The sequence below is a fragment of the Zonotrichia leucophrys genome, chromosome 14 (assembly GCF_028769735.1).
Source record: "Zonotrichia leucophrys gambelii isolate GWCS_2022_RI chromosome 14, RI_Zleu_2.0, whole genome shotgun sequence".
In the NCBI taxonomy this organism is placed as follows: Eukaryota; Metazoa; Chordata; class Aves; order Passeriformes; family Passerellidae; genus Zonotrichia; species Zonotrichia leucophrys.
In genome coordinates, this window is record NC_088184.1 from 14,722,497 (window position 1) to 14,748,315 (window position 25,819).

A 25,819-nucleotide genomic window follows, 5' to 3' on the forward strand; every position below is an offset into this window, starting at 1 on the left:
GAATTGTGGGTGCCCTGAGCAGCTCTGGAGGGAATTGGAGCAATTGCAGGGCTGGGAGAGCTGGGGGTGCTCACCTGGTGAAGGGAGGGCTCCAGGCAGAGCTCAGAGCCCTGGCAGGGCCTGAAGGGGCTCCAGGAGAGCTGCAGAGGGACTGGGGACAGGGATGGAGGGACAGCACACAGGGAATGGCTCCCAGTGCCAGAGGGCAGGGATGGATGGGAAATTGGGAATTGTTCCCTGGCAGGGTGGGCAGGCCCTGGCACAGCTGGGGCTGCCCCTGGCAGTGCCCAAGGCCAGGCTGGAGCACCCTGGGACAGTGGAAGTGTCCCTGCCCATGGCAGGGGTGGGATGAGAGGATCTCCAAGGTCCCTTCCAGCCCAAACCATCCTGGGGTTCTGTGAACACCTCATTAATGGTGTAAATGTAATCACAGGTGTAAATGATTTTAAGCTGTCTCATTAACATTATTTTGATCTATGAAGTGTTTTCAATACAAGGAAAAGATTCTGGTGCTTGGTAGATGCCCACATAATGTTACATAAAGAGGAGATCTGTTCTCCAAAGCCAAGACAGGATTTACAGAATTCCTTTGCCTGCTGCATTGTGGTTCATAGAAACCACAGGATCCTGGGATGGTTTGGGTTGGGAGGGACCTTAAAGATCCTCCAGGTACAACCCAGGGCACCTTTTGTTGGACATTGTAGTGACTGTGTTGGGTTTTAATGGACATAAGGACTTGGGAATAAATTCCTTCCAAGAATGACTTCCCTAATTTTGGGTTCCAATTCTCTCCCTCACCCTGCATGATTCCTCACACAGTTTTTCCCTCTCTTTTTGCCCTGCAGTTGTGGCCTTCCTGGTGGCCTTTCACCAGAACAAGCAGCTGATAGGGGAGAAGGGGCTGCTCCCCTGCAAGCTCTACCTGCAGGATGTCAAGAAATACTTCAAGGGCAAGGTTGGCCTGGATGCCCTGAGCTATGCCCCCACTCTCATCTGGTTCCTGGACTGGTCTGCCATGGACAGCACCCTGGACTGCCTGGCCCTGGCTGGCCTGGCAGGGGCAGCCTTTGTGCTGCTGACTGGCTGTGCCAACATGGTCCTCATGTTCCTGCTGTGGCTCCTCTACCTCTCCCTGGTCAACGTTGGACAGATCTGGTGGGTCCTCAGTCCCTCTGCTCTGCTTTTCCCTCGTGCTCTTTGTGGTACACGTTGGTTTTTCCTGGTGCAGTCCAATTTGAGGTTGTTCCTCACCAGATTATTCCTGTAGGAGTGTGAGATAAGGACAGCACCTGGCAGGAATGATTTATGGGGATAAATGATTTATGGAATGTCTTAGCCAGGATATCTGCCCTGAGTTCTCCTCTGCTCATTGGTGCAGGGTGGGATTTGATGATCTTCATTCCATAATTCCATGGCATTCCTTGACATTCCACACTGTTGTCCCAGCTGTGCAGTGCTTCCCCTCATGGCTGTTGAAGGGAATTCCCTCAGTCATTACTTTTAGGGTTTTTTAGGGTTTCTCAGTTTTCAGCTCTGTCCAGGAGAGAGCTGCAATCTGTGTTTCACACTAAGCACAGAAGGTTTGTGGGGGGAAAAGGAGAAACCCTGACTCCTGTAAGTCACCCTGCTGCAGGGGAGGCTGTGCTGCTGAAATCAAGGGTTTGCCTTGTCCTTGCTGTTGTTCAGGCCCCAAATGCATTGTTTGAAAGAGGATGAAAACCCCAAATCTCATCAGGTCACCCCCTGAGGTGCCTCTGCTTGCAGCTGAGCTCATGTGGAGGGAAAAGCTTCTGCCATCAGGAGCTGCCCAGGGAGATTCTTCCCAAATGTTCTGGCTTTACAGCAGGGCACCTTTTCCCCAGATGGGCTCAGTGGGTTTGATTTTAAGGGTGTGCATGTGCTGCCCTGTTCATTCCCATCCTACTGCAGCTGGAATGTCAGTGGGTGAAGGAGAGCAGCCTCTGAAAAGCTCCATTCTCTGAGCTCTTAACTCAGCACCAACCTAAAGCTGGGACACCAAGCCACAGAGCTGGACAAATAACTCAGTGGATGGTTTGCCATTGCCTGTTCCCAAATTATTCCAGGATTTCTTGTCTGTTTTCTGGATGTTTTAATGTGGAAGGGCAGGAATTCAAGCATCCTCCTGCTCTGGCTTCCAGGGGTACAGGAGCAAAACCTGGCTGTGATCCTTGACTTCCTCCTCTTTGTGTTTCTGTTTGGAGGGGAGAAAGAAAGGGAAAAATCCCAAAAACCTCCCCCTGAAGCTGCCAAGGTTTTGAGGCTGAGCTCTGGAGCTGCAGTGACTCCAGGGCTGGAGGTTTGATGTGTTAATTCCTGGAGCAGTGGGGTAATTAAGACAGGCTCTCTTCATTAGTGCCCACAGTCTCTGCAGTGCTCTCTGTGCTGTAGAGCTCTTGTAGTTTTATTATTTTTTAAAACCCCACCTGGAATGTGTGTTTTCCATGTTTTGGGGCAGTGGGTGCTGTGCTACTCCTCTGCTCCCACTTTTCCTGGCATGGGGGGGTCCTGGCTCCTCTGGCACCCTGCAGAACTCCTGAGGTTTTCCCAGAATAATTCCAGTTGTGCCTGGTGAGCTCTGGGTGGCTGTTTTGGCACCTTTTTAAGTAAGAGGCAAAGGGTGGGGGGTACAGAGGGGAGCCCTTACCCAAACCCCAGTTCCTGAGCAGGGGAAGCTCAGGGATGAGTGCTGGGGTCCCCTCCCAGCTCCAGGACAATGATCCTGGCAGGAATGAACCTGGAGCCTGTTGTGCTTGAAAGGAATTGACTCCTGATACCTGAGATAAGGCTGGATTTGTTTTTTCCCTTCCTTTGCTCCTTGAGATTTGAGGGGTGAAATTTAGCCTGGTGTACAACAAAAACTCACCAAGGGGAAAGGGGTAAGAGAAAGGGGGGATTAGAGGTGTTCCCTCAGCTGCTTTTCCTCTTAATTTCAGTATTAATCGGGAAATGAGGTGGAAGAGCTGAGGGAGAAGACTCCAGCTCATTTTCCATCAGATCCTCTGGAATAACCCAGGTTATTCCAGTGTGACATGGAACTCCCAGGACAGAGGGGTGCTGGCTGCTTCCAGTGCAGGGAAACAGAGGGAAGGAACAAAGCAGAGCTCTCTCAATGCTCCCTGTTCTTCAGGAGTTGTGGTGCTGCAAAGGGAGGGGCTCAGAGTACCCAAAATCTGCAGTATTGGCCCTAAAACCAAGGCTGGCTTTCCATCTCTTCCTCACACTGGTTTCCAGGTGGGGTTAGATGGGGCAGTGATTGTCCTGCTCCCAGTGTGGGGCAGGCTGGGAGGCTTTGATGGGTTCTGTTGCTTCTCCAGCTCTCCTGAAGGGGGAAGGACAATGCCAGGCATTCCTGGCTGGAGTGATGGGGCAGCCCAGCAGAGAGGTCTCTGAAATGAGCAGGAAATTCCTCCTGTGGCCCAAATATATTTTTAAAATCCTTTGTGGCTGAAAATAAAAACATTATTTTGATTTTTTTCGTGCAACCCCGCTGTCCCCATCCACTGGCCAACCTGGGCTCCTGTGAGCCACCCCTGTGGGCTCTGCCCATCCACCAGGATCCTCTGCTGAGCCTCCCTGGGCAGCCCCTCCAGGGCAGATGCAGCAGGATCAGCAGGAATAGAGCTCTCTTCTCTAGGCCAGAGAGGCACAATTTATTCCTTTTATCGCCCTTTTGTCTATTTTAATTTTAAATGTCCCTATTTGTTTTGGGCTGCTGAAGGAGCAGCTCTTTCAACTGCTGCCCAGCTGGCTTGGGCTCAGCCAGGGGAAGCTTCAGAAGAGCAAAGTGTGGCCTTTGAAGGGCAGGACACGTTCCCTGCCTGCCCTGGCCCCACCTGGCAGCTGGGGACAGCACAGCTGAGGGTCTGAAACCCCTCAGAAAACTCCTCTGAGCTGTTTGCAGGATAAGGAACATTTGGGCAGCCTAAAATCCCAAGAACCAGGCCCAGCCCGTGTCCCTTGGCTTTGCCAGTTGGTTGTGCTTGACTCTCAGCAGCCTGGAATGAGATGCACTTTGGTGGCTCTCACAGTGAAGTGGCCTTGCAGAGAAATGGATTTATTCTGGTGCCTGGGAAGTGTGGGCTGGGGATTGCCAGGGCTTTCCACCTTGAAATGTGCTGGGTTTTGTCGTGCTGGGATTCCCAAACCAGCTGTGGGTCTGTGCAGACTAAACCTGGATGTGTTTGGGGTCAAGGCCACCCATGTGATGGTGTCACACTTCCATCAGAAGCTCAGTGTGTCTGCCTTAATATACTGGATTTTTTTTTTCTTCTTTTTTCCCCATCTGCCACTTTGAACTTTTTCCTTTTGAAGTAGGAGACTGTCAAGGAGTTCAAAATCTGCCAGGGCAGAGGAATATTTAATATCTGACCTGTTGGGTGAAGTGCTGAATCATTATGTTCATTTTAACCTTGATTATTCCTGTCATTTTTGCAGTAGTAAAATAGGAGTAAAGTGGTGGTAGTCAGTTTGAGTCGAGTAGAAGCTGTTTTAAAAAGATTTTTGTGGGAATTCCTTGTGGCCCAACATCCATTTTGCAGCTTGTCCAGAGTGCAGCTCCACTGGTCCCACACAAATGGCTTTGCCTTTCTCCCCACTTCCCCCTGAATATTCCTGTCGTGGATTTTCATCCATTTAAACAGGAATATGGGAAAAGCTTGGTTGGTTTAATCAAAATCCTCATTGCAGGTGACCCCAGGAAGGCTCCATTTGTGGTGTGGGATTGTGTTTGTGGGGATGAGCAGGACAAGCTCTGTGGGAGAGGCTTCCAGCAGGAATTAAATCAGTTTTTGTACCAGAATCACTAATGCACTTCTGAAATGACTGAGTAATTCTGGGATAAATTCACTTTTATCCCCCACTAAGGTGTCTCCAGAGAGCTATTACATTTTCTTATAGAAACAAACTTTTCAGCTACTCTGCCACTGATCTCCTGTTGTTTCCTCCCTTCCAGCATTTCCAACTGGCATCTGCAAACCCTTCCTTCCCCTGGGTTATTGTGTTCCCAAAGCTCATTGCCCAATGTTAGCACAGATTAAAAAAGAAAAAAAAAAACAACCTAGAATTGTGGGGTTTTAAATCCAGTTGCCTTTATTTTCTTTCTAGATTCTGGTTGAGTTACAGGAGCTCAAGGGAATAAGTTAAACAAGGCAATAAATAAAATGTTATAGCATGGGGTGGCTGCAAGGTTCTTTTTAGTGGGGTCTTCCCTTGTGGAAAAGGGTGGTGCAGCAGGGATTTGGGGGGCCAGGAAAAAGAACCAGGCAGGGATTTGGGGTCAGAAAACAACCAGGCAGCTCCTTTTTATCCTGCAAGGAATATGAAATTTGAAGCCCAAAATATTGCCCAGAGTGGAGATGCCTCCGTTTCTGCCCCCAAGTTCCTGGTGGTTTTTCACCTTCAGCTGCTGGAACAGAGCAGCTTGGAAGTTTCACATTAAAGGAGATTTTGGAAGTTCAAGTGTGCAGCAGGTCAGGCAGGCTTGGCTCTGGGCAGGTGGTTTAATTGCAATTAAATTAGTGTCCTCAGGAGTTCATGTGCAACAGAGAAAGGGGAAGGGCTGGAGTGTGGTGGAGGGTTTGTGGGGTTTATTCTCATTAAAAAGCACTTGAACCATGCAGGGTTTAATCAGGGGCTGGGTCAGGCTGAGCTCAGGAGATGCTCAGGGAGTGTTTTCCCTCTCCAGGAGCATCTGAGTGCCCATTAACTGACCTCTTCCAATGCTTTTTCCTCTAATTTTCTCCACCTTTGGGTTCTGAGATTTTAGGTGCTTTGTCCAGAGTGATCCAGCCCAGCCAAGGTTGGAGACAGGTCCTTGAGTTCCTTACTCCAGGTTGGAAAGCAGCCGGGGTGTGAATCAGGGCTGGATTTTGCAAAACATTCCCATTTTTAGGCACTTTTGTTTGTGACCCTTTGATGGTGACAGCATAAAAATGTGAATGGGATCATCCTGGAGTGGTTTGGGTTGGAAGGGAATTTAAGGATGATCCTATTCTACCCCTATCCCAGCTCCATCCCTCTGCCCATCCTGGGGGAACCCTGTCCTGAGCAGCAAATTAAAAATCTCCCTTGGAGCTCCCAGCAGCCCAAGGCAGCAGCAATCAGTGGATTTTTAAGCAGTTTGGATAATTCAGGAAGATTTTTTTTTCTATGAAAAAAAAGGGGTGTCACTCCTGTGGGATTGTGTTTGTGGGGATGAGCAGGACAAGCTCTGTGGGAGAGGCTTCCAGCAGGAATTAAATCAGTTTTTGTACCGGAATCACTGATGCACTTCTGAAATGACTGAGTAATTCTGGGATAAATTCACAGTGAGGTGTCTGAATGGCAGCCTGGGTGTCCTGGCTTTTATCAGGACACGTGGGGAGTTCCCAGGGATCAGTGCACAGGCAGGCGTGGATGTGGCAGCTGTGCTTGACAGGGTGACCTTGGCAGGGGCTCCCCATCAGTCTCTGTCCTGCTTTATCACGTCTGGAAGTGATACAAGCTTCTACTGAGGGGCTGTAATTCTTAACTGAGACCAGCTTTCCGTTCAGCTTGGAAGTGGAAGCAGAAATTCCTCTTGTGCCTGAATCCAGTGTCCAGTTTTGTGTGTTAAAAAGAAATATCTTTAGATAAATCTCATTAACCAAATCACCTTGGTGCCTTTGCTACATTGGGAGGTTTTTAGAGCCTTGTAAACAGAACCCTTTTTGCAACCTGGCTTTATTTTTGCAGCTCTCCAAAATACCCCAAAAACAACACCTAGAAAAGTCAGAATATCTTATTCCTTAATCAGGCCTTGGCAGGGAAGCTCAGGAATTTCTTTGTTATCTCAGCCTCGCATCCCTTTTTGCTGGGAGCTGCCCTCCCTGTGTCCCCAGCAAGAAAAGATGATCTCTGCAAACATCAAGCCAGAGTTGCAGGATCTCAGGGGGTCATCCTTCCTGCCCAGGAAGCTGCTTTCTGGCACTTCCTCCCCGCCCAGAAGAGAGGGAATGGATCGGTTTCAAAGAATGCTGCGAGCAGCCCTGAGCGCTGGGGATGACACATTAATGAAAACAAAGATTAATTCCATGTGACACCGCTGCCTTGCAGCACAACTGGGAGCTAATGAAGCTAATGAGAACCATATTTGGGGTGAGAGATGGAAATTGAATCGTGCCTGATGGCAGAAGTGAATTACTGGATATTCCCCCCCCACTCCCAGCATGAGGAAGGTTTTCCCCTCCTTGCCCTGGGTTGGGGTTGGGATTGGGGTGGGAGCAGCCCTGGAGAGGTCCCAGTGGGGTCTGCTCAGCTGGGGTTTGGAGTGGGTGGGCAGCAGGAGCTGATCCATGGCTGGGTTGGTGCTGCAGAGCTGCAATGTGGGAGGTTGCTGGTCCTGGGTGAGGTGGGTGCAGGTGGCAATCCCAGTCTGTGGAGGCCAGCCCCAGAGAGATCCATTAATGCAATTAAAATTATGCAGTAGTTATAATGCATAAATCCATTATATATGTAATATTATATTACATATATAATATATATATAATAATACCTATATAATATTACATATGTAATATTATATTACATATGCAATACATAGGCCTTTCTATTGCATATATACTATATGCATTATATAAGTATATTATATAACTGCATGTACTTATATGCGTTTACTAAAAAAGGCAATTTAATGCAGGTTTCAGAAGGCTTGATTTATTATTTGATGACATATATTACATTAAAACTATACTAAAAGAATAGAAAAGAACAAGTTCTCATCAGAAGGCTTGGCTAAGAATAGGAAGGAATCAAAAATAAAGGTTTGTGTCTCGGACAGAGAGTCCAAGCCAGCTGGGCTGTGATTGGCCATTAATTAAAAACAACCAAGATGGGCCAATCCCAGATGCACCTGTTGCATCCCACAGCAGCAGATAATCTGTTTACACTTTGTTCCTGAAGCCTCTCAGCTTCTCAGCAGGAAGAAATCCTAATGAAAGGATTTTCATGAAAAGATGTCTGCGACACCCAGGCACCTTTCCCAGCACGAGGAGCAAACCTCCTCCTCATCCTTTATTTTTAATGCTAGCCCCATTCCTCCCATTGCAGTGTGGATGTTGTAATTACAGAGCACAGAATCCCAGCTTTTAGAGCTCTGTGACCACAAGAAAGTGAATCCAGAAACCAGGCTGGTTTCATTTGCTGCCATTCCAGCTGATTTCCTGCCCCCACCATGGCTGTGCAGTGCTGAAGGCTTGGCAGGGACCAAAACCAGCTGTCAAAAAGGTTTCTTACCCCCACACTTTCAAGTTAATGATGTTCTGAAATTAATGGTGCACCAGGCTAATCCTGGATCTCATTTGGATGGATTTTGCCAGGGATGTTTCCCAACTGGGCTGGGGAAGTGAATCCCCAGGTCCCAGGAAAAAAGAAAAAAAGGATGGAAAACCACCCTAAGTGTTTACAGCTTTAATTTGGTTGGTGTATTGTGGTTTTCCAGCGAGCTTTCAGTAACTTTTGGAAGCTGTGGATGAGCTTTTCCACTGCTCAGAGCCAGGGAAGCGGCAGTGTCTGGGTGTCCCCTTGCTCTGGAGGTGGCTGTGGGCACAGGAGAGGCTCCAGCCTTGGCACAGGGGGAAAAGCTGAAGGGGCTGAGTTGGATTAGCTGAGGGAAAATTTAAAAAGCTAATTAAAGTAATTAGCTGAGGGAAAGGAGACAGAGCAAAGGTGTGTGAAAGAACAGGGAGGTTGGAACCCTGGCACGGAGGGGTTGTGGAGTCATCCCTGGAGGTGTCCCTGGATGGGGTTTGGGGACAGTGGGAGGTGGCCCTGCCGTGGCAGGGGTGGCACTGGGTGGGATTTGGGCTCTTTCCAACCCAAACCATCCCAGGTTCTGTTCTCTGTCCTGCCTCCCTGGGGACAGGACCAGGAGCTGCTGGGTTGTGTGCTGGGAGGGCAGATCCAGGCCAGGCTTAAGGAAAAGCCTCCTAAATGTCCATGTGGAATAATCCAGGCTGGGTGCCTGGAGAGGGAGGGGAAATCTCAATTTCTGCCTGGCCAGGTGATCCTCTCCTGGGACAGGTGCATTTCCCACATTCTCTGTACTTCCATGGCTTAACCCTTTAACACCCTGCTGGATCTGTGGCAGGTGGCTCATGCACCTTTCCCTGTGTAATCCAAGTGCAATAGACTTTGAACCAGAATTTCTGCATTTGACAACTTGCAGATCAAAAGTTCTGCTGGTGAAATTTACCCCCAGGCCTGTGGTATCAAATCCTTCCAATTTTGGAAGGAAGCTCCCTTTGGTTGACCTGGGGCTGCTCCAGGGCTGATGTTCCCCGGGGATGGGGATGGAGATCTGTCCGGTTTTCGGCTGTTTGAAGGGCCTGGAAAGGCCCGGAGTGGCCTTGGGACAGCCCGCGTATCGAAGGACGAGAAGAGGCTTCAGTTCTTCTTTCGGTTTTTATGTTTATTAATTGTTTATCTAAAAGATTTTCTTTCGGCCCGACAGAGCTCTGCTCAGCAGCCAGCCATGAGCACACTGTGCTGCCCTCCGGACAACCACCTATCTTTATACCCATTGTTACGTGTACAATATTTATCATTTTTCCCCAATACCTTTCCCCCTTATTGCCCGGTGCACTTTTAGTAATGACCAATCCCAAAGTGCCACCATCACCACAGAAGATGGAGGAGAAGAAGAAGAAGAAGGAGGACAGGACACGCCCCAATTCCTCCATCTTACTTCTCTAAACCCCCCTGTACAGAAATCCTAAACCCTGTGTTTCACTCTCTAATTAACCAATCCCTTCACCATTCACCCCGGTGAAACCCTCCTGTCCTCATACAGGTGTCGTCTCCTGTGTAGGATCAAAGTCCAGCCACCAGACACTTCTGGAACATTCCAGGACTCCCGAGCCCCCCAAGGGTGCTCTCGGTGGCACCTCAGTCCTGAGGTGCTGAGATCCCACAGAGATCCATCCCTCCCTGCCCGAGGGAAGACCTGCAGAGTTCAAATGCCGCATTCCCAGCCTTCCCAACTCACAGTGGAGCTCCCACCTTGTGGAGACCTCCTGGAAACCTTTTGGAGACCAAATCCTAGTGGGGAATAGAAAATACTCCTGTACCCATAACTTTTCCCACATCCCAAGCTCCAGAGCCCAGGGAAGGAGAGGGATTTGTGATGGAATATCCAAGTTGCCATCTGGGATCACTTTCCATGGGGATGTTCTCCGTGGGGAGCAGCAGTGGGAGCTGTTAACACCAGCTGCAGCTTTAGGGATGAGCAGGGAATTCTCCTGCCTGTGGGAATTCAGCTGGAAGGAGCTGGTGGTGTTGGCACTGCTGGGGTGGAGCTGGTTTTACTCTTTTTATTCCAAATTCAGCTGGATTTTCCTCAGAACATCCAATTTATAGATGTAAACCAGAGTTTATAGATGTAAAGGTAAAATCTGTGTGGTTTATCTTATTTTTAATGGACTCTATCTGGAATATTATTTTGGGAATGTTTTACAGGTTTAGAGAGCCCTGCATTAAATAAGCTGAGCAGCTCTGGGGCAGCTGAGTGGAGAAGGAAATGTGAATTTCTGGGGCAAGTCTGGCTGGTGAGCTCCTCCTCCAGCAAATTAAACCCATCATCCCCCCTGCTTTGCATGCAGGAAAAAAGGAATTCTCTGGAAAAGGTGGAATTTGTGTTGGGTGGGGAATTCCTGCTCCCTGGAAGGTTTTGCAGAGCTGTGTCCTCAGACCCCTGACAGCAGAAAATGCTTTCCTTGGGAATAATGGGGTTCAAAGCAGGTTTTGCTCTCAGTTTTTACTTTCCAGGAATACACTGAAGCCAGAATTAATCATCAGGACAAGGTGGTGAAAACGATTTCACTCAAATATTAAATGATGTTTGTGATTCCCAGCTGATCCAGGCTAAGTGGGACATGGGTTTTCCTCCCCTGACAAGTCAGGGCTGAAAATGTTGTCTCTTCCAGCAGAAAACAGCCCTGACATCATTTTTTAATGGCATTTATGCAATCCAAGTGCAATATACTTTGAATCAGCAGAATTTCTGCATTTGACAACGTGCAGATCAAAAGTTCTGCTGGTGAAATTTACCCCCAGGCCTGAGATATCAAATCCAAGTTTTTCCTCATTATCTGTTGGGAATGTTTCAGATACCAAAATGTGGGGGAAAACAACCAAACGCATTTTTTAATAAATACTTCTGTTAACTCATTATAGCCACCTTGAAAAGGAAAAAGTGGTGATTAAATTCTAAACCCCCCACCTGAAATCTGTGGGAATTGGGTACCTGCCCTGCTTGTACCTATTAAAATCTAAGAAATCCCTGCAAGAATTCCTGCTGCTTTTATGGATTCCGAGTGGGCCATTTGGTTTGGTTTCCTTGGCATTTGTCTCGCAGGCTTCTTCAGAGAAATAAATCCACAAGTGTTTGCCTGTCATCACATGACGGGGCCGGGAGCCTGGATTGATGTAATCAGCACCAGACACACGTCAGAAAACTTCATGTGGCTCAGCAAAATACAATATTTTATTAATTCCTCATTTGGGGGCGTGCTTTAAATGAGCCTCAGGGGGTTCTTAGTTGTGCCAAGAAATGAGAATGGTTCCTGTGAGTTGGTGTTGGTGGAGATCAGCAGAGTGAGGTTCCCTTAATGACAAATAACTTCTTAAAAAGCTGCTTTTATTATTCATTAAATTACAAATTATCCTGCTTTTTTTTTTCTCTTTATACATCAGTAAATCTGTAGGAAATTGTTGTTAAATATGGTGTAAAATATTGAGGTGGATTGGTTCAGAAAACTATCAGTGATGAGTATAAAATGCAATTTATTCAGGATATTTTCAGTCATTGCAAATCCTTCTAAAAATCTTAGAAACCTGGTGTGTTTCTTAGTATTGGGGGTGGGTTTATTTGGTTTAGTTTAATATGCTACAAATACATATAAATAAATACAAATAAATCAAAATACAAATATATATAAACAAATACATATAAATAAACTACAAATATGTAGAAATAAGCAAATACACACATATATAAATAGTTACAAATATATAAAAATAAGTAAGTACAAATACATATAAATAAATACAAATTCCTGTTGTGGGATTGAAGCCATATTGGGAATAAACGAAATTTGAAGAACATCTTAAAACTTGCTCAGCTTTGGGATTAAAAGTCAGTTTTAGTCAGAATTGGTAATTTTACAGAAAATCACTGTGGTGCAGCTGAGGCTGAAGGGAATTGCAGTGGGAGAAGCAGGAGCAGCCCTTCTGTGTCCCAAAGGAAGGGGGCAATTCCTTGGAGGGCTGAGCAGCCCAAAAATTCAGCAATTTTCTCCTCTTCCATTTCCATGCAGCAGCATTTTCCCATTTCTGGTACATTTTATGCAATTCAGGACTTTTCTGTACTCCCTGACAGCGTTTTGAAACTCCAAACATTGGAAGTGAGCAACAAAACCAACACAAAACATCGTTCCCTTGAATTTCTCAACCCCAATTTTAATTCTCTTGCTTTCTCTTCATTTTGTTTTGCAGGTATTCCTTTGGTAAGTGACTAAAAATGACCCAAAAGCTGCAGTAATATTTTGTTGATGCATTTGTGGGTATGTAGCTTTTTCATTTTTCCAGCTTGTCTTGCTCTTCCTCTGGCATGTTTAAATTTTTTCTTTTTCTCTCTTGCCTGGCATATTTAAATTTTGATTTTTTTTAAAATTTAAGAGTATTTTTATTAAGTTTACTATTTTTATTAAGCTTTTGATTAAATTTCATTGCATTTATTTCTGCCCACATGTCCTTGAGGAAAGGAAATTTTGTAAATTGAGGATGAGGAGAGTTGATGGAAAGGTCATGTTTGAGATGAAGGGAATGAAGGACATTCCTGGGAGGGAATCTCTTGCTCCCAAACTCCCTTTCCAAGGTGATTTGGATATCAGGAATATTATTCCTGTCATGGGCTTTTTCCTGGGCTGAGCTGCAGGTGTAGCTCTCTAAGAGGTCAGATTTTTTTTTTTTTCCTAGTTGGATTATTTGCAGTTTTCCAACCCATTCTTAAATGGAAGCTTACAAATCCTGCTGAAAACATTCCCCTCTGTGGAAATATTAGGAAAACTGATTTTCTGGGTATTGCTGCCATGGACTAACACCTTAAATCAGACTTTTATGGCTGTGTTTTCTCCCTTCAGGAATGGCATGGGGTGAGTGGGTGTAGAAGGACTCTGGATCATGGCTGGAAATGGGATTTGTGTTTTGAATCTGATTATTCAGAAAGGGGGCACAAGAATGGTCAAACTCCATGTGTGTGTTCCATGGAGGTTTGATCCCTTTTCCTTCTGGGCGTTGCAGCTTTGTCCTCATTCTCCATGGAATGTTCTGGAGTTCAAGCTGTTCCTTGAACCGTCCCAATGTTTCTGGGAATGCTGATGTGGAGACCAGAATATGGAGAATTCTCCATTCTGCTCCATAAAGCATTCCAGATAATTCTTCCCTGTTAGATGTGGATATTGAATCCAGGACAGCACAAACCCAGAGGACTGGGCTGGAGCTGCTCATCCTCGGGGTGTGCTGCTGATGGGTGTGGAGAAATGGTTTGTTTGTGTTGTTTTTCAAGTGGTGTTTCATATTTTTTTGGCTTTTCCTTGTGTCCCAAGTGGAGATCCCCCTCCAAGGAGCCCTTTGTACCCAGTGGGGTCTCTCCCTTCCCCGTTTTTGGCGTGAGGGCTCCTTCGGAGTGAGATGAAGGAGATGTAAATCTGCAGTTCCTTTTGTCAGAATACAGGAAAACCACAATATTTTTGTTATAATATAGCTGAAACAACAACATTGTCATCCATTGCTGGGGCAGTACATTAAATATTGCTGAGCTCTGGAAGCCTCATTCTTTGGGAGCATCTACTTCAAAGCAAGATCCTGAAAAAAAAAGAAATTCCTGGAGAGTTCTTTGTAAGTGCTGACTGTTTCCTATCCCCCTCCAGGAAGTGTGAGGGTTTTTTTCTTTTTTGCTACATCTCAGGATGGATTTTGGTAGCCTCTATTCAATCTCCAGGCTGTCCCTGTGAATTTTAAAGAACTCCAGAGCCTGGAAATAACAGCAAGCTGTGAGATCAACTGGTATTGCCACAGGTTTTGCTCTTTGCTCTTAGTCCTGGTTGGGGAAAAGTGATTAAAAATCCTCCTCACTGGAGGGAAGGAGCTGGGAATGCAGAGCCCCAGGCTGGGCTGTTCATGCCTGGAAGCTGAGGAGCTGCTCAGGGATGGAGATGCTGGAGTCAGGCCTGGAATCAGCTGAGCTGGGACCACTTTAGGCTGAGTTTATTTTTATTCTGATGTAAACCTGGCTTTGGAGCCAGCGGGGTGGTGAGGGCACCTGGGACCTTTCCTGTGGATGGGCACAGATCCACATCCACTTTTCCTCCTTATTTTTGGAAGGGCACAGTTCTGGTGAGGCTGTTCCTGGCTGGGTTTTTGGGATGGGATGGATGGCTGGATTTTTGGGATGGATGGATCCATGGATGGCTGGATGCCCTGCCTGCCCTCAGAGCAGGACCAGGCTGCTCCTCCAGAGCTTTCCTGGCTTCTCCATCCTCAGCCTAAATCTCCTCCTGGAGTTTTGCTGTTCCAAGGCCTTTCCCTCATGTTCTCCCTGGTGGAACCCCTGGCCTGGCTCAGCTCTGCCTCTCTCCAGGTTCCCTCTGTGCTGCTGGGATTAGCAATTTCTGCTTTATCCTTCCTGAAAATTCAGGAGCTGTGTTCTCCTGCCTTGGAATGAGACCAGAACTGCCACCTTTGCTGATTCTGGTTTGCCCTGGGTTCTCTCCTAGAGCAGGAGGAAGCTTCTGCCTGAGATACCCCCAAGGACTCCTTTTTTTCCCAGTGAAAGTCTGATTCCATGTAGGGATTTATTATCCCTGCTCTAGCAGAGGTTTGGAAAAGGTGCTGCTCTTTTCCAGGCTTCCTTTTTCCTCTTTTTTTCTGCTCTGCCTTCTGGTTTTAAAGAACCCTGAGATATTCAAATGAAACTTTGAGGGTCCTGAGTCTGTCTTGGCTAAATAAAAGGTGGCACCGGGGAGTTAAAAGCAGGAAAAACCACAAGGATGGGGTGAGTTGTGGTGGATCTGTGTAGAATGAAAAACCCAGGGAAAATGAGGTCACTGCAGAGAGATCCTGAATTATCCCAGTGGTTTTGGATCCCTGTTCCCAGCAAGGAGCAGGCAGGAAGGGCAGGAATGGCTCTGCTGCCCTCGTGGCCATCAATGGGATCATTAAACAGAAGGGATGGAGCAGCAGCTGATCCCATTTGACTCCTGATGCTCCGGAGTGTCCTGTGTGGAGCCAAAGCAAATGTTTCCTTAGGGATCATTCCAGAGAGCCTGGCTCCTGCTCTCCTTGCAGGCCAGAATTAGAAGCACATTTTAAAAGCAGAATTCTTTTTTTTTTTTCCCCCTCTCCCTCCCCCAGCAAACTTCCTTGTTAATTTTGGTGTGGAGAAAAGACAATCCCTGAACAAACTCTGGAGGTTTTTTCCCCATTCTCTGTAAACATGGAATGAGCAAATAACTGAGTTCCTACCCAAAATGCCCCCCAATTTGCTATTGCATCTATTAGCTCAGAATTTGAGCTGAAGTGTGTTTTGATTAGAAGTAGAATAAAAAGTTGAGAGCCGAGTATTTGTAATTCTCCATCACTTGTTAAATCCTCACTCTCTGCTTCAATGCAAATTGTTCCAAGGAGGATTTTCTTTTAAAAGGTCTTCAGGGATCTCGAATTTTAGATGTGCATTGACATAAAATTAAATGTTGGAGTGCACAGCTGGGGTTCTGGGTGAGATGGAGGAGATGTTGCTGCTCTGTGAGTGTTCCCAGGGAAGGGGGGGAAGTTTTCCTTTAGCTGCTCCAGCCTGGAGAGCAGCTCTGTGGTCATGGAGGAAAACGAGAGGAAAATGCAACAGCTGAGGTCAAACTTCAGGGGTGCAGGTCCTGAAGTTTGGTGGGGATGGGCTGAGCTGGAGATTGCTGCAGACCCCTCTGCAGAGGGGGAGGCTGCCCAGGAGAATTCCCTTATTTTGAAGGGTTTTTGTGGCTGCTCCATCCCTGGGAGAGTCCAAGGCCAGGCTGGAGCAGAGCTGGGACAGTGGGAAAGCCTAAAACTCCCTTCCAGGCCATTCCAGTGTGGGATGCTGTGACATTCCACATGGCAGCACAGGATCCCCAAGCTCTGGTTGTGTTGGGGAGGCCCTGGCAGCAGGACATGGGCTTGGGCTGTTCCGTGTTATTCCCAGAGAATTCCCAACCCTGGAGCCCAGAGCCCCTGGCAATGGCTGCACACCCAGCTGGCCATGGGCTGCTCTTTATTCACCCCTCACACCAGGATGGGAGGGCTGGAGCTGCTCCCCAACCATTCCTGCCTAATATTGGGATCTGCTGTTCCTATTGCTGCTGTAAGAGTGGGAAACTTTTCTCTCTGTCTTATTAAATCTATTTTTCAAGCTGTCACTTAAGCAGGTCTAGTGACAGAGTCGGATGTTTATGTGGCCCTGGACACTTGAACTCTGGTGTTTTCAATCACAACAGCACCTTTTGCCAGCCGGTCTGAATTAAAAACTCCCCCTGACCTTTTACCCCCGGCCCTCTTAAATTCATGCTTTAAAAACAGCTTAATGAGGGGTTTACTGGCCCAATTGGAAGTTTTTATTAAAACCTATTAGTGAGCTGGAGTAGCCTGCCTGAAGGAAACGATTAGGCCCGAGCAGCTCAGCTCAGAGCTGGCCCTTAGCCACTCCAGGTTTTCCCTAAACTGCTTCCAGACCCACGTTAACCCCGGTGCTGCAGCCTGCACGGAATTCATATCCTCTGCTTTAATTTATGCCGTGTCTGATTCCCTGCCCAGCCTCACCCTGGGCTTGGGTTTAATGTTGTTAGGCCTGCATTAAAGGGCAGCGGGGCCTTGGCTTGAGCCAGGCTTGTTTGGGAGCCTGGTGGCTGATGTCTGCTATCAGAAACCTGCTACAGCCAGGCTGCATTGGGTCTGGGAGCACTGAATCAGCAGGGCCACATAACCTCTCTTGAATTCCTCATTTCTTCCCAGAAGATTCCCTGTTTGCCATGGAGAGCTGCTGCCCCTTCCCTTGTGTGCCAACCAGCTGTTCCCAGCAGAACTGGAAACAAGATTTGGGTTCAGGGCATGTAAAGTGGGGCTGAGGAAGATTTCCAGGGGAAAAAAGTAAAGATGTGAGGCTCAGAATGAGGAAAACACCATTACTTCCCCTTATAGAGGGGAAATATTCCCCCAGATCTTCTGCTGGCCCAGGGAGGAGATGTGGAGCCTGCTTGGGCATGATGCTCCCATGGTCCTGGGAAGCTTTCCATGAGGAACATCCCAGCACCATGGAGCTGGAGATGCACTGGTGGAGCAGCTGGGTTTGGGGTGAAATTGGGTTTTCTGGAGGACACAGGAGCTGCAGGGTGGAAATCCCAGCTGGCTTCTGCTGTCAGCTCCCAGTTGGATCTCAGCTTGTTTTCTCTAAGTCTGTGTTTTATGTTAAAAATTAGGCCAGTGGTTCTTGCCTGTCTTCAAAATAAACCTTACAAGGCTGCTGAGGCTTTGGAGATGTTATCTCCATGTTCTTATCTCCATGGATTTGAGGGATACAGGCCAGAGCTCCAAATTTCCAGGAGAAACCTCCAGTGGAAGGTGGCCCATGGCAGGGGTTGGAATGGAATGGGCTTTAAGGTCCCTTCCAACCCAACCAATCCCATTTCTGTAAAGCCAAACCAAAGACTGAGATTGGGACTCTCCCTCCCAAAACCTGGTTTTAACCTGGAAATGAACCAGATTCCCTCCTAATAAGACAACAGTAGCAAATAATTGGGGAAAAAATCAGGAAATTCCCAATGTACCAACCAGGCTGCTGTTTAATTGGCAAATATTTCAGTTCTGGGATGCACCTTGGGCATGATAAAGCAGAAACAATCCCAAAACTGAAAGCAACTGGTCCCTCTCCACACCCCACATCCCTCCAGGGTCACCTCCTGCCTGGATTCCTCCTGGCACATGGCTGCACCACCCTCACCTCGGTGCATTTAAAAAAGAATGTTTGAGGAAAAATCTGCCATTAAAGTTATTACTGCAAAGTAGTGCCTTTGATTGCGGCAATTATGCAAATGAGCTGAAGGGATAAAATGCTCCTTAACGAGGCCTGATGGAAATGGTGGTGCTGGAAGGAGTGCAGAACTTCTCCAAAGAGCTCTCCATGCCTGGAATTCTCTTCCAGCCCTTTGCCATGGATCTCGACCCGTGTCACTGCTGGCCGGCCTGCGGATGTGATTTTATTTTCCCTTAATCCAGGAATGTAAGTGGGTGGAATGGGAACGCTGGCCTTGCAGAAAGGGGGAAAGCCTTTCCCTGAGCAGATTGTTCCTGCTCTGCTCTTGTGACTGCCTTTTGGCCCGGCCTCGACGAAAAGGAAACAAACAGAAATGCCTTTGGCTGGCTGGGGTTGTGTGCTTGGGAGGAATTCGGGGAGAATTCAGTGGTCAGGGTTTGGAAGGGGCTGCTCAGAGAGGTTTGGAGTGCCCATCCCTGGAGGTGTCCATGGAATTCCTGGAGGTGGCACTCAGGGCTCTGGGCTGGGGACAAGGTGGGGATCAGGCCCAGCTTGGACTCACCAAGCCACAACTTGGCTTCACCTGGAAACAACCAGCCCTAGGGAAATGTTTGTGAGCCCTGAACTCGCCTAAGAGCAGAATCCACCTCAGCAGTGGGAGATAGGAAGGTTTGCTCCTGGTTTTTAGTGAGAAAGACAAGCTGGGGAGGCTCCAGGGCAAACAGTGGATCAGGGCTGGCTCCCACAGGCTGGTGGTCCTGGAGGGCTTTCCCAGCCTTAATTTTTATGAGATTTTGTGATCTTTCTCCAAAAATTGACCCGGTGTTCCTGGAGGTCTTTCCCAGCTTTTGTGACCCTGGCATTCCATGATTTCCATCAGGAAAGGTGCACAGGCCTGGGTGGCTGTCAGGGCTGGAGCTCTCCTGCACTGAGGCTGAGACTGAGGCGTTGCCAAGTTCATTGGAATTGTCACCAGTGTTTGTTTCAAAGCAGGGAGTTGGATCCTGGTCTCGCACAATTTGGGAAAACGTGGCCTGAGTTAGATGGGAAGTGTCTGGTGTTGGATGTGGCTGAGGGAATTCTCTCCTGTTCCTGTCTGGTGCTTCAGCTCAGGGTTTGGCTGTTGGAGCAGAGCTGATGGGTGACTTTGGACTGGGTCAAAAAAGAGGGAGAGGGACTTTTTGTAGGGGCAGATCATGACAGGACAGGGAGCAGTGGTTTTAAACTGCAGAGGGCAGGGATAGATGGAATATTGGGAAGGAATTCCTCCCTCTGGGCGTGGGGAGGGGCTGGGATGGCTTTCCCAGATAAGCTGTGGCTGCTTCAGGATCCCTGGAAGTGTCCAAGGCCAGGTTGGAGCACCCTGGGATGGTGGAGAGTTCTGGGATTGGAACTGGTTGGGCTTTAAGGTCCCTTCCAACCCAAACCATTCGTGATTCTACACTAGGAAAAAGGCAATTAGTTTAATTAGCTGTAATTGCTCTTGGTGTGTAGGACTGAGCCTGTTCTCAGGTTCACCTGCAGACTTTGATCCTGGCCCTGAGCTCTCCTGAGCTCCTTATCAAGCCAGCACTTGTTCTTATCTCGCAGGAGCCTCTCTGTTATCTCTCCTGAGCTTTCCCTGGATTTGTGTTAAGCCTCCCATTAAACCCAGGCTTTCTGCCTGCTCCCAGTTCCCTTCTGTGCAGGAGCAGAAACAAGCCTGGGCTTCAGGGAAGTGCCAGCTCAGTTCTTAAAAAAACATCAAAATCTTACAGGAGCCTTTTCCCAGCGTTTTGAGGAGGATTTGATGTCCAGACATCCCAATTCAGGCTGATTGCTCCCTGTTTGTGCTAAAAAATGGATTTTTCAACAAGAAAAGCTTGTTCCAAATTGATTATAAACCAGGGAGGTGCTGCCCAGCACCAAACTGCTGCCACCGCTTTGGGCTGGAGTTCAGCTGGTGTGACAATGCCTGGGGACAGTGCTCAGGGTGGACACAGCTCCCACTTCTTTGGGGTTTGAGGAGATCCCATGGAATTCCCCAGCTGGAATGAGGCTGGGAGGGGGTGATTGATTCCCTCACTCCTTCAGGGAGTGGGAATTTTAACAACCCCAAGGACACAATCCTCATTTTGTGCATGCTGAGCCCCACCTGCCCAAGCTGGGATGGGATTTGGGATGGCCACTGTCACCTGCAGGGTTCTCCTGTGGCACAGAGGGATTTGGAAAAGAAAATCAGGGATGTGGGGCTGCTCTGAGCCTGCTCCGGCTGTGGTCACAAATATCCTGGAGATTGTTGCTTCTCCCTCTTCTGGTTGTTCCCATTTCATTACAAAGGATGAGTTTCCCTCTGGAAAACCAGAGCAAAGTCCCCCAGCAAGGCTGACCTGCAGTACCCCACGAAGTGCTCCTGTAACTGTTGTGTTGTGGTATTATTTTCAGCCTTTTGCTCTAGTTTTTAAAAAAATCAAGCCCAGACAAGCGTTTTAAAGTGGGTTTTTGGCAGGTGTGAGAGCAGGTGCAGAAGACATTGGCTTTATTTTATGGAATCATGGAAGGGTTTGGGTTGGAAGGGACCTCAAATCTCATCTTGTTCCATGGGCAGGGACACCTTCCACTATCCCAGGTTGCTCCAAGCCCTGTCCAGCCTGGCCTCCACCTGATTTATGGAATTCTGCTGGGTTTTAAAACCTTTGTGCTTGAAGGGCCTTGAGATGCCAAGCAATTCTGGCACTCTGTGTCCCTGCAGTGTTTGCCAGCTGTCCCAAACTCTGGGGAAAACCCGCCTGCTTGGCTTCACCTGGGAACAGCCATCTCTGGGGAATGTTCTGGGAGCCCAGAACCCACCTCAGCAGTGGGAGATAGGAAGGTTTTCTCCTGATTTTTAGTGAGAAGGACCAGCTGGGGAGGCTGCAGTGCAAACAGAGCATCGGGGCTGGCTCCCACAGGCTGACACCTGAGCTGTCTGAATTCCCTGTGCTGTCTCCAGGCTTTTGATGGAGGCAGGATCAGAGTTGGGCAGAGCTGCGTTCAGGGCTTGCTTCCATCCAAAGTTCAGGTCTGGCACTGGGGGAGAAGTTTGATTTTTATTTTTGTGTTTTCCTGAAGTTAAATAAACCTTGATGTGCAGAGTAACCCCTGGATAATCACAATAAACCAAAGGGCATCCAAGGAGCTGCTGGAGTTTTTCTTTTCCATTATCCACTGTCGCTTCCAACTTCTGGTTTATCTGTGGCTCCTTCCCATTCCATGCCTTTCTTCTCCCTTAATCTACATCCCATAAAAATTTTCTGGCAGTGATTGGTGAGGGTGATTCCAGCTCTTGCCATGGAGTTTTGGAGCTCCATTTCTCCTGGGGATGATGGATCCTGGTGGATGTTCTTCTGTGGAAGAATTATTAATTAAAGGGTTGAGATCTTGGCATTGGACACCTCAGGGCAGCTGGGAGTTGTGTGAGGGGCTCAGAGGGAGGTTGGACCCTTTTTAAGGATTCCAACTCTTGGGATATTCTCCATCCTTTTAATTGATCTGGGGTGTGGAAGTTTGGGTGCAAGTCTGTGGATTTTGGTTGCTTTCCATCAGGAATATTTGATAAGCAGAGAAGAAGTTTGGGTCAGGTTAAATGATTGACTTTTTTGTCTTTTATTAATCAGTGAGAGATTTGGAAAAACTTTTGGTCTGGAGCACCTTCTCCATCTCCCTGCAGGATCCCAGCTGGAAGCAGCCACAGCATTGCAATAAAAATGGAAAAAAAAATTCCATTTTCCTGCCCATTCCTATCCGGTATTTTATTTTGGCCACGGATTAAAAATCCATGGGTTTGAGCAATAAAATTAAGGCTTTTTTCCAGGACATTTGTCCTGTGTTCTTATCTATTCTTATCCTTTTTTTTCTGCAGGAAGGAGGAGAAGGAATGGTGTGGGATTGTTTTTTCCCTTCTTTTAAGTTGTCTTCTTAGGGATATTTATTTGACAGCTTGATGCTACTGAAGGTTAAATATTGTTTAATTGTATTTATGCTGGCAGAGCCCCTTTTTGGAATTCTCTGGGATTCTTCACAAGTCTCTATTTTGAGGTTTATTGCATTTTCTGTGTTCTCTTCATGCATCAAAACTGGGGGAAGTGAGAGCCAGAGGTCAAGTTTGATCTTCCTCTAAATCCAGACTCCTTGATCTGCCTGGAGCAGGGAACAAACTCCATCAATGGAGCTGTCTGTGGATTTCTTCTTGAAGTCCCTTTGGCCAAAAATATTTCCTTGGTATGATTTGTGGGAATGAGCTGGGGTTGAGCAGATTTCTGGACCAACAGAAGGAAAAGTTGGGATTTTTGGAATTGCTGCAGTTCTTTTTGCCTTGCCATCTTTAAATTAGGGACAAGATGTGTCGTAGTTGAGAGATAAATACAAATTTAAACTTCAGTGGTAACCGAAATTGTGTGGTTTAAGTGAGGTTGTGCATGTGAAGAACTCATAGCAACCAGAATTTCTGTATGCCTCCCTTCCTCTCCCTTTAAATGGGAGAGGAGCTCATTAATGACTGAGCATCATTAAAAATCAGGTTTGGAAGGGACTTGGTGTTTCACTGCATCATCTGAGCTCGTGATTTGGGGTTAAATCAGTCCAAGGTCAAATGTGCAAAACCTGAAGGGAAAGAGCACAAAGTGCTTGAGCCGTGAGCTCAGGAATGGAGCTGCCACTTCTGCTGCCGTCCCCAAGGTTTGTTTGTTGACAGGAATTTCCTGGGAGCTGAAATATTTGGTGTTTTCGTGTCATTTGTGGCATCTTTGCACACAAGGCCGCTTCCTGCTGAGCCCTGTGTGGGCTGCCTCGATTTCCTGAGCTGTTCCCCCAGCCCTGGGGTGTCCCAGACTCATGTTCCCATTCCTGATTGCAGGGCAGTGCTACCTAGCCAAATATTTCTGGCCACCCCCTCACTTGCATCCCTGCAACTCCTCAAGAAATGGGATTCATTTATTTACTTTAAGGCCAGGGAAATCATTTTCTCATGGGCTCTTTTTCCATCCCAGGCCGGGTGAAACCGCAGTGTTAAGCCATCCTGCTCCCAGCCATCCCTGGGAAGCTGGAGGGAGCCAAGGTACATATTTGCTGTTACTCCAAGCAGATAAGTGTCAGGATTTCAAAGCAAATTCCAGCTGAAATCTCTGCTGCACCTCAGCTCCCGTGCCTGGACTCAGAGGGACTCCAGGTTTTATGGCAACTCTTTGATATTTTCCTGTCCTTTTTGAAGGGTGGGCCTGGATGCATCCCAAAATTACCTGTCCTTGGTGTAGCCTGGAGGAGAGAAGGCTCCAGGGTGATTTGGGGGATTTTGGCACCTGAAGAAGCCAGAATTGGGGATTTTGGCGCCTGAAGGAGCCAAAGTTTGGGATTTTGGCGCCTGAAGGAGCCAAAGTTTGGGATTTTGGCGCCTGAAGGAGCCAAAGTTTGGGATTTTGGCGCCTGAAGGAGCCCCAGGGAACATGGAGCTTTGCAATGCTTTCTTCTCTTTATTTCCACATTTTTGGATACTTCAGAAATAATTTCTCTTTGATATCAGTGCTTATGTGGTGGCTTAGAGTGGCAGGAGGTGTGAAAGGATCCTTTGGGGGAAGGAGCCATGGAAAAGGTGAAGGATGAGGGACAGAAACCTGCAGGGAAATGGTTCTTGTCCCTTGGTTTGGGTTCCTGAGGGAATGATGATGTTTTGGGAGGGACAATCCGTGTGATGTGAATGCCAGAGTGACAGCAGGGCCCTTTGTCACAGATTGTCACCAGGGCAGACCCGGGTATCTCAGCCAGGGAAGGCACAGCCTGCAGGCACAGAAACCCCCAGAGGGATGGAGGGCAGTGCCAGGGAGGTGTCTGAGGGGATAATGAGAGCTCTGGCTCTTCCCATCTGTCCTTTGCTAAGCTTTAAAATCCCACTTTTCGCCCCCTTTATCACAACGTGTAATGTAAATATTTTCCATTCTCATTTACATGGCTTCTTAATATTCCTAATAACATTGCTAATAACATTCTTCTGGCTCATTCAGCTTTTCAAACAGGCAGTGGCCAGGGAGAGGAGGAGAATGCTTGAAAGTCAAGATTTGGTGGTTTGGAATCAAACATTTAAATGGGAGCTGCAGCAAATCCAGCTCTGGGATTGATGTTTGCATGGAATTGATGCTTTGGGAAGGCTGAGCTAGAGCAGAGGCTGGACAGGGTTAAAGAATAAAGCAGGGATTTATTAAAAGGATCTCCTCAATGGATCCACCTTGGGCTGCACCCCAGATGAACCAAAATGGTCACAAAAATGGATCAAGTCTCACATTTTTAGAAGTTTTAGTCCATTTGCATATTGGAGTTAATTGTCCAATTACAGCTTTAGGTTATCAAGTCCCACCCTGCTTGTTTTTCTCTCTCCAGCCCACGGGGTTTGTGCTCCTGGGCTGAGATTTGGATCATTTGTCCTTGGTGCCCAGCTGGAGCAGGAATTGTTTTGTCTCCCTGCTCTGTGCACAGAGCTCACCATGCCCTGATGTGAAGTTCAAACCCACACTGAAGCAGCACAGCTGGAAGCTCTGGAGCCTGGAAAGGTTCAATCCCAAACATTTGGGATTAAATTTATTAATTTAATTAAAGGATTATTAAATTAATTAAATAAATTAAATTAATTTATTAATTAAATTAAAGGAGTTACCCAGACCCTGGAGCAGGGGTAAATCCCCATCCCTGGGGGTTTGAGCCAGGCTGTGGCTCCTTCTCTGCCATGGAAATCCCTTCCTTGTGTTTGGCTGTGCTGTGTCAGCCCCAGGACGTAGCTCCAGTGGTGATTTCATCCCTTTTTAAATTTATTTTAAGAGAAAGTCACTGGTTGCTGATATTTCCCCCTCCAGGAACAGGGAGAGCTCAGAGATCTGCAGGGAAAATGCTCCAGAGATGGTTGAGCAGGGAAATCTGGCCAGGACTTTCTGGCACACAGCTTGGACAGTTCAAATAATTTATTAGAATATTTTCCCATCTGTTTGTTATTATTAAATATGAAGGACTGGTGTTGCACAATCTTACCTTTTGGATTTATGGCCAGGAGAAATCAGTGAAGGTTTTTATTGAGTACCTTTTAACTCTGACTCGGTTACAAACAGCATTTTGAACTTCTCCTTGGTGAGGCTTTAAAGTAAAATGAAATTAAAGCAGCTCCCAACACGTGCTGCTCTATAAGGGTCAGCACTTTGTCTTTGGAGAATTATCCTGTACAGGAATATTTTGGAGGGTTTGATTTCATTTTTGAGCCCTGGGATGCCATGGATGCTAAAACCTCCCCTCTCTGCAGATGTGTCAGGAAGAGGATCTGGGCTCTCCTTTGGAAATGCAGTTTCCTGCCTTTGGGAAGCTTTGCTGCGCTCTCTTCTCTTTATTTCCACATTTTTAGATGCTTCAAAAAATAATTTATCTTTAACATCTGTGCTTATGTGGTCACTTAGAGTGGCACACTCTCACTTTATAAAGGGTTGATCTTTTAAATCCTTTTCTAGCCCAACTGAGAATTTGGAATTAGATTATTTTTAAGGTTCCTCCCAGCCCAAATCATTGTGATTCTATAAAATAAAACCAGATTTTTTTTAATGTATAAAACTCAATACTATTTAAAAACTGGCTGCTTAATAATTATTTTAACAAATAGCATATATTTTTAATGTAGATTTGGTTCCCTTTCCTTGTTTAAGGTGATTTTTATCCAGAACATTTGTCCCTCGTGCTGCAGCC

General features: G+C 47.1%; 1 protein-coding gene across 1 annotated transcript in view; it reads left to right on the forward strand.

Moving 5' to 3' along the window:
* Positions 1–25,819, forward strand: part of LMF1 (lipase maturation factor 1) — a 147,799-nt gene that overhangs the window by 7,482 nt on the left and 114,498 nt on the right. Inside the window, 2 exon segments of the mRNA XM_064725768.1 lie at positions 846–1,155; positions 12,529–12,539. Of these exon segments, the coding sequence (XP_064581838.1) occupies positions 846–1,155; positions 12,529–12,539 (321 nt within the window).